Consider the following 9,149-nt stretch of genomic DNA (forward strand, 5'->3'; position numbering starts at 1 on the left):
GTCCCACGAACGGCAATGATTTTTCTAGCAAACCAATTTGGTCCCCGCTTTCTTGTCAGAACCCGACCACAGAAAGTTCCGTCTGATTCTATCTTATTTTTTTTTATCAGGCAACAAGGTAATCGAGATAGTGACATCCAATATGTTGGTATTGCAGTTAAGACTGAATTAACAAAAGTGAGTCAACCTCTTTTGACAAATATTACGCTTTCCAAGAAGAAAGCATACTACTCACTTTATTAATTAGACCTTCCCAGTCTTACCTGCACAGTCTACGGCCCGAAATTGGGAAACCCAGATAGGTCACAGGAAGGAGCCCCATCTCGCAGTTTAAAGTTGTCGCGGCCTCTTCACTAAGAAGCAAGCCCCTATACTGGAGAACATGCAAGTTTTGGCAAAATTAGTTTTCAGTCCAGACAACCCTTCAAAAACATATAAGATCACCTTTATGATCCTAAGATCCTCCAGCCCCCCAGTGCTCAGGATAAGCATATCATCAGCATAGTGCAGATTGCACATACTACCAAACTCACCCAGGGGGACACCAACCAAGATCTTGGACTGTAACCCATTTGTGAATATCGTACATAACACATCCATTACGAGCACAAAAAGTAAAGGCGACAACGGGTCACCCTGTCGCAGACCCCTCTGATAACGAATATAACCATTTGGCGAGCCATTTATCAGAACAGACACCTTGGAGGAGAATAAAATGTTTTTAATCCACCACACCGATCACGGCCCAAAACCCCTGGCCTAGAGAAGATCAAACAAGAAGGCCCAATCCACCGTGTCAAAGGCCTTAGCAAAATCCATTTTCAAAATATGCCCCAGGAGGCGGCGCTTGTGCATACTAAAGATAAGCTCTTCCACAGCAGCAATATTATCAAGAATACACCGACCTTTTAAAAAGGTCGATTGGGCCTAATCAACAAGAAGACCCATGACCTTGCTCAAACGATTCACCAGCAACTTGGAAATGATTTTCAAAGTGGAGTTAATCAAACTAATAGGTTAATAATCCCCCAGACGCTCCAGGGTTGCACACTTAGGGATAAGAACAATACTAGCCCAGTTGATCCTTTTTAAGTTGCCTTTCCCCCAATAAAAGTCCTCGCACAGCTTCTCGAGATCCCCTTTTAACAAATCCCAGAAATGTTTAAAGAAATGCAATAGAAAACCATCCAGACCAGGTGCTTTATCCCCACCAAGTTCAATTGCAGCACGCTTAATTTCCTCCAAAGAGAAAGGTCACTCCGATTGGGACAAGTTTACCGATGGGTAATTGACCAATAACTTCTGAAGGTCAATCCGAAAGCGAAAGTCCCTCCTTAACCCAAATTGAAGTTTGAATCTAGACGTGAAAACTTTGCCAATATCTTTGGGATCCGAGTAAAAATCACCATTGAGATTGATATGAGGAATGAAATTCCGATTTTTTACGTCCATTGGCTAGAACATGAAAGAATTTTGTGGTTTCATCTCCATCCTTAAGCCACTATAACCTAGATCTTTGCTTCCAATAGATCTCTTCCTGTTTAAGGATTGGCCCAAGTCGTTCTTGTAAATCCTGTTCCTGACTAGCCTCAGCTGTTGTGAGTCTACGCGTTTCCTTACAACAATCCAACTCTTCTAAGTACTGCAACAAGGCTAACTTCTTAAGGTTAATGGAACCAAAGCTGAACGTATCCCAGTGCCGCATCTAATCCCTTAAAAAAGCTAACTTCTTGGAGAAAATAAAAGCACCATAGCCTTCAGGAGTCGAATCTGTCCACCGCTTGTGAACTAACTCCTGGAATCCATCCGCAGAAGCCCAGACCATCTCATGCCTGAAGGGTCTAGGGGAAGAAAAGTAGCTACCCACTTCCAGATGAATTGGCACATGATCTGAGCCCAACCTTGGTAGCCCGTTTTGAATTATTTTAGGAAAGTGTGCCGCCCAAGCATTATTAACAAGAAACCGATCTAACTTAACCCAAAGTGGGCCAGTCTGACCATTCATTCAAGTAAATCTCCTACCCACAGAAGGTGGCTCTCGGAGCCCTAAATCTTGAAGCAAGAAAGTAGCATTTCTGATATTCACCAAATAGGGGACACCCGAAGATTTATCCTCCTTTGCAAAAATAGCATTAAAATCGCCACAGATAACCCAGGGGACATTATTGGAGACAACACAACCCCTAAGTTCCTCCCAAAAATCATTCTTACGGGCCCTAGTGTTTGGGCCATAAACAATTGTACAACGCCAACGGAAATTATCTTTCAAGCAGCAAAAGTCCACTGTCACACTAAACTCACCCACTTTGCACAAGGTTGCTCGACAAGATCACACTATTCCACTCCAGAATGATACCACCAACCATACCTCTCGTCGGTGAGAAGGAAAAATGATCAATGCGGTAGCTACCAATCTCGTGCCACAACACAGGCGGAATCTCCTCCAACATGGACTCTTGTAAGCAGCACAAGTCAGCAAAATGCATACTAAGGAAACCCTTAACTAAAAACCTCATAGACGGTCTACCTAGACCCCTCACGTTCCATGTAATGGCATTCATTATAAACAAGTTAAACCTCACGGACCTCAGAGGAGTGCTCCACCTGCCCCCTAGAAGGGGCGGATTTAGTATTCTCTAACAGGCGAATATGAGCAATACAATCAATTATATGAGTATCAGACTCAGAAAAAGTAATGCCACAAGCATTGCAATAATTCAAAATTTACATATCAGCCCAATCAGAAATAAGCAGGGGTTTGGAAGACGTATCTTCCCCAGTGCCAACCTGAGCTAGCTTCTTTTTAGCTGACTTCGGCAGTTCCGAAGCAAAACCAACATCCTCCATCCATTTGGTTGAAGGTTTCGTCTGCCTTTCACTTTTCCTGGTCCCTTTAGTTTGCTTTGAAAGCCCTGGGCCGCTATCCTCCAGAAGGCTTGGCATTAGTTCCCTAAGATGGCGTTCAAATTCTGTCACCAAGTCATCTGAGTCAAGATCCTCATCCTGCGAGTCTTTCACCATCGATTGATTTTCCTCCCCCACCTCCTCATCCATGTCCTTGGGCCGAGCATCATCAACTTGCAAACCTAGCCCACATCCCGGATATAGAGCACACGACCCTGCCATGTACTTCCAAACAAAGCCCACAGGTGGTGGCATAGATGGTTTGTTCTCAGGATTTCCAAAGTCCACAACCTTCTCAGCAACAATACCGGTCCCAAAAGAAAGCCCCACTTACGGCCCAGCAAAAATTGGTTGGGCCTCCTCTTAGGCCGCCTTCAAGGCTGCACTATATGACCCCAAGGCAAGATGCATCTTATGATCATGGGCCGTTAATTGGCCCACATCATATAATACCACCAGGTCCTCAGCCCCCCTGATCTTGCCGATCTCTTTACTATTCCTAGTTGTTAGATAAGAATCCTGATTGGGCCCAACGAGCAAAACCATTGTGTCCTCAAACCCTACTCCCTTTTCCACGTCTCCTCCAGTCAACTTTGGCCACGTCTTTCTTTGTCTCCAAGGTTGCCCTAGCCTCACGCAAATCCACACACGCCACCTCAACCTCGACGCTGCTAACCTCGACCAATTGAACCTCGTCCCTTGATTTTCTTATCTACACATTGTCAGATCGGGGTCTCCAGGTTTCAATAACGTGACATCTCGAGTCGCACGCCTTAGCCACCTTGTAACCAGCGGTCCATCCACGAGAATCCAAACGACCAACAGTCCCCCGATCTTGAACATTCCGATGAGGTCGCGGTCAACCGTCACCACTGTGGGAGCGCGACTCAACCACTGTCACTGGAGGACACCGACCCTCTTAGGAGCATTGTTCAACCATGGCTGTGTCCACCCCAATCTCCAACACCTGCTCATGATGGGCCCTTGCCTCCTCCTTCGGTGAACATCTCCTACCCTCGTCCTCTATTCCACTATGGCTTCTCACAACAACAGTGTCTCTCACCGGCGAAGCTTGAAGCCCCCGAGTGAGAGCGCGAGTACCATTGTTTGAGCCCCTAAGTTCATTATCACCACGACTGGGTGTCTGCCTTTCTCCTCCCGTGGAACCTCATGTGTGAAACGTCGCTCCAACTGAGGATCACCTAAACCATCCACCTTGCTCGTAGGGAGCACGTAATGATCCACATCTTTCCTAAACTTAGGAAAAACATCTCTATCATCAGTGAGTAAAATGACATACCTTCTCATTCCAAAACTAAGATCCAACTCCATAGGCAGCGAAACGCATGCACGACGACGAACCAACACCGAAAGGATTTTTTTTTGTGTGGATTTGTCGCCTGCGACAACGTAATCAACTCACCAATGGATAAAGATTTACATAAATACTCTATATACTAATAGATATTTTAACAATAAAAATATAAGAGAGAAAATATTTCGTAGAATAAAAAATGTATAATACCCGAATTGGTCCCTCTACTTTTCTCTCTCCCTTTTGGTCCCTCTACTCAAAAATGCTCCCAACTAGTCCTTTTACTCTTAAAAATAGTTCTACTTAGTCCCTTCTACTCTAAAATGGGCCAATTAGTGGTTGTATTTTCAAGAGTAAAGGAACTAGATGGGAAGAGATTAAATGTAGAGAGATTAAGTTGGACCATTTTCAAGAGTAGAGGGACTAGTGGAGAGCATTTCTTAGTAGATGGGTCAAAAGGGAAGAAAGAGAAAAGTAGAAGGACCAATTCGGGTATTATACCAATAAAAAACCGAAAACATAAAGTAGTGTTTGTTTACATGTATTTGGGTTTACTAGTAAACTGAAATTTAATTTTTTGAGTGAATTTCTAACCTTAAAGCAAGTTAAAGTACTCTCAAACCCATTTTTATTGTTTTTGGCCCAAACCGGTGTTGAAGAGCATTGTTCTTCTCTTTTAGGTGCTGATGTAGTTGATGATCATTAAGCAATGGCTCAATGAAAAAAAATAATTTTTGAAGCTAGGGTTGAGGTGGAGGAAAACGAATGGTGTGGGGTGGTGAAAAATATTGATTACAAGAAATCTATCTATGAATAATTCTCTTTCCATTCTTTTAATTTGTCACATTTTAGAGTTGTGTTTTTTTTATTTTTACTTGTCCATATAAATTTTGTGCAATATTAGATATTATTTTTTCAACTTCATTTTTTATATTTAATTTACTTCTATAACTTTCAATAAATTATATTCAACTGTATATTTTTCAAAATACATTTTACACAAGGGTAATATCGAAAAGTTAGTATAATTTTTATAAATTTTAAGTTATAAATTAACATTAACTAACTTATTTTAATCAGTATGAATTAGATAAAATTAACGAATGGAGAGAGTATCATTTAATAATAATTTTAATATTTAATTTAATAATAATAATAATAGCTTAAATAATTAATACAATTATGAAAGTTTTTAAAAACAATATCTATTTATTAAAAATAATAATTTTTTTCCAATACCAGATTGATTTTTGAAAAAAATTGACAAACCACCTATTCATTAAAAAGAATGGAAGAGAGAGCATAGAGAGGATCACTAGAAGTAAAACCCGATTAAAAAGAAAATAAGAAAGAAAAGTATAGTATTTACAGGAATGGTGCACACAAGAGCTAATTAACAAAGATTAGTGCCAACAGAGAAGGGGTTGTGTTGTTTGCTTACCATCGGAACAAACTTCGCTTGGACGGGGAGATCTGGCTCGCTTGTGGCCGCAGCAAGTGGCTCGTCTGGCTCTCTAGCCAATGCTAGATTTACAAACCACTTTAAAAAAATAATAATAATAATAATAAACCAACACAAAATTTTATTTTTTTTATTTTAAAATTAAAATATTTATGATTATATATAGTGACTGAAACCCGATTCCACAGAACATTATCCTCTTCACGCGAGACAATCTCAAATTCCACGCAAAAATCCAGAAGCCATTTCTCCATCATCGTGGCTGGAGCTCCAAATCTCGTAGCAATGGCGGCGGAGCTGGTGCCAAACAAGAAGGTTATCCTCAAGAACTACATCACCGGGTTCGTCAAAGAGACAGACATGGAGCTCATCACCTCTGACACCATCAAATTGAAGCTTCCCGAGGGATCGCAGGGGCTGATCGTCAAGAATCTTTACCTCTCCTGCGGTTTGGACATGCGGGGCCGCATGTCCAAACATGATGAACCCAGCTACGTTCCCGATTTCGTCGTCGGCTCGGTATTTGATGCAATCTCCCATTTTTTTCCTGGTTATTTAAAAAAAGTTCATTCTTTTTCGTTTTTAGTACTAGTTTGTTGCTCGATCTGATATATATATATTTTTTATTTGTTTATTTATTTTTAATTTGTTCATCTCTAGTTTAGTGCGATAATACTCCATTTGGCTGAATGATTTTTTTTATATATATAAAAAAATTGATAAACCAAAACTTTGTTGAATAAATTAAGTGGAACAAGTTAGAAACATGATTGAAACTAAAATAAAAATATATAGACATTTTAGTCAGTTTCAGAATTGATTGTTGTCGTTTCATCTGAGTTAGTGTTAATTGAATCAAGAAAGTCAAGACTTCATTTGATTGTGGGGACAGAGTCCTCTAGTTTGATATGGTGATGCTGTTTATATAAATGATGATGTTGTTTATTTAAATAAATATCAGCATGCTAGCAAATATTGTGTATTTTTTATTTATTTTTTCCATGTTGTTTTCAGTATATATAATTAAGTATAAGTCCTACCTATGGCAGATTGGGATGTTCCTATTGACAATGCATAAGTGGTTTTCTTCAAAAACCACCACCAAGTTCTTGTAGGAGTGTTTATGGGATACCAAATTAGCATTCAAAATTAACAAATTGCCCAGAAGAAGTGCTTTTATATCTAAGCTTCTACGTGCTTTATTCTATAAGTCATAAAACAACACTAATTAATAAATGATTTGTCTATGTTTATCAAAACTAAATATATTTTACTGGAATTGATGTCTGATTAGTCTGGCTAGTGTGAGCCATGCTCTTGTTTTGATCTTGGTTTCCAGTGGCCTCACTATGTTTTTTTTTATTTTTTTTGACAAAGCACTATGTTATTTTTATTGATGTACTATATTTTGATTTCTCCACTTTAATTGAAATAAAAAAAAAGTTTTACTTCAGAGCTTCAAAGTGCATTAGTGCCTATGTTTTGTTTGACAGGTAATCACTGGTAATGGTGTGAGCAAAGTTGTGTATTCTGGGCATCCAGATTTCAGTGTGGGGGACTTTGTTTGTGGAATGACAGGATGGGAAGAAGACAGTGTCATCACAAATCCTGAAAGCTTTTTTAAGATCAAAGACACTGATGTTCCCCTTTCTTATTACACTGGTATTCTAGGTGAGTAGTGTTATTAATTTTTGTAGACTACATAAACCAAATTTGGTAAAAGTATTCAAACTCTAAAGGAACATAATCCGGTAGTTTTGGTTGATCTGCAGCATCACTTCCATGTTAATTTTGCAGGCATGCCAGGATTTACAGCATATATTGGATTTTATGAGATTTGTGCTCCAAAAAAAGGGGAATATGTTTTTGTATCAGCAGCATCAGGTGCTGTTGGTCAGCTTGTTGGTCAATTTGCCAAATTAATGGGTTGTTATGTGGTTGGTAGTGCTGGCTCTGATGAAAAGGTCAGCATAATCAAAAGTGTTTTTATTTGATTTACTGTTTTATTCTTGCCAAATTTAGATGACCATGATGCAACAAACTAGGGGGTAGTCCTAATGAGGTGTTCATCTTTTTTTTTTTGGTGTAGGTTGACTTACTCAAGAGCAAGTTTGATTTTGATGAGGCTTTTAATTATAAAAAGGAACCTGACTTGAATGCAACGTTGAAGAGGTGATGATGATCTTGAACCATGTTGTTTGTTTAACTTATTGTAAACTTCCTCTCTGTTTTGCTGTTTATCAATTGGTAGATGTTCAGGCTAATGGGCATGTTTGGCATTGCATTTGGAGAAGTTCTTTTGAAAACAAGAACTGTTGTTCTGATCCATTTTTTCAGTCCAATGAATGTTCAATAACTGATAATCAGTTTGGAAATGTTCAAAACTTCTGAATACCTGCTTGCCTAGTAGGCTAGTCCTACATGTTTCAATCACTTGATACCTCTACTTCTTAATTAAATATTCTGCTAACAAACTCAATCATCATTTGATGTTCAGGTACTTCCCGGAAGGCATTGACATATACTTTGAGAATGTTGGCGGTGCAATGCTCGATGCCGTGCTACTGAACATGAGACCCCATGGCAGGATTTCTGCTTGCGGGATGATTTCTCAGTACAATCTCGAGAAACCCGAGGGTGTGCACAACATAACGCACATTATCGCGAATCGAATCCGATTTAAGGGATTCCTGATTTTTGATTACTACCATCGATACTACGAATTTGTGGAAAAAATTATACCAGATATCAGACAAGGCAAGATCAAATATGTTGAAGATAAAGTTGAAGGACTAGAGAATGGGCCGGCAGCGCTTATTAGTCTGTTTAAAGGTCTCAATGTTGGCAAAAAGTTGGTTGTGATTGCTCATGAGTAGACAAGTCTGATATACCTTTCACAAACATATTGAACACTAAGTTTTGTTTTGATGATGCTTTTAATTATAAAAAGTAGAAAGAGTTGTGTAGCTAGCACTGGAGAGATGTTTCCCTGAAGGGATATGTGTATATATATATATATATATGTACTTTGAGAATGCTGGAGGTGCAATGCTTGATGCTGTTCTTATGAACATGAGGAACAATAGTTAAATATCAGCTTGTGAAATGATCTCACAGTGCATACTTGAACAATTTGATCAGGTGTGCAAAACTTCTTGTTTTTAGTCACCAAAAAGATTAGCATGATATTGGACTCAATGTAGCTTATTATTTTGATCTCCATCCAAAGTTTCTGGAGGTGAGCATGCCATGCATTGAGAATGGAGAAATTATGCAACCATATGTATCTATATATATTTATGAAGATATAAGTAGTTGCGCTAAGAAAGACATGGACGCATACAAAATTGAAGTGATGGAAAATACCCTGGTGCTTTCACTGCACTATTTACGTGAAGAAATTGATGTTGGGAAACAATTGACTGTATTGGATATATAATAAACACTCAGATGAATTATTAAATGAAT

At 39.1% G+C, this 9,149-nt stretch overlaps 1 protein-coding gene across 1 annotated transcript; it reads left to right on the forward strand.

Moving 5' to 3' along the window:
* Nucleotides 1-5,858: 5,858 nt before the first annotated feature.
* Nucleotides 5,859-8,770, forward strand: LOC120270615 (2-alkenal reductase (NADP(+)-dependent)-like). The gene is made up of 5 exons (XM_039277666.1): nucleotides 5,859-6,200; nucleotides 7,175-7,352; nucleotides 7,479-7,645; nucleotides 7,771-7,853; nucleotides 8,179-8,770. The coding sequence occupies exons 1-5, from the start codon at nucleotides 5,967-5,969 to the stop codon at nucleotides 8,555-8,557; spliced, it is 1,041 nt and encodes a 346-aa protein (XP_039133600.1). The 5' UTR covers nucleotides 5,859-5,966; the 3' UTR covers nucleotides 8,558-8,770.
* Nucleotides 8,771-9,149: the final 379 nt, after the last annotated feature.

The sequence above is a fragment of the Dioscorea cayenensis genome, chromosome 10 (assembly GCF_009730915.1).
Source record: "Dioscorea cayenensis subsp. rotundata cultivar TDr96_F1 chromosome 10, TDr96_F1_v2_PseudoChromosome.rev07_lg8_w22 25.fasta, whole genome shotgun sequence".
Taxonomy (NCBI): Eukaryota; Viridiplantae; Streptophyta; class Magnoliopsida; order Dioscoreales; family Dioscoreaceae; genus Dioscorea; species Dioscorea cayenensis.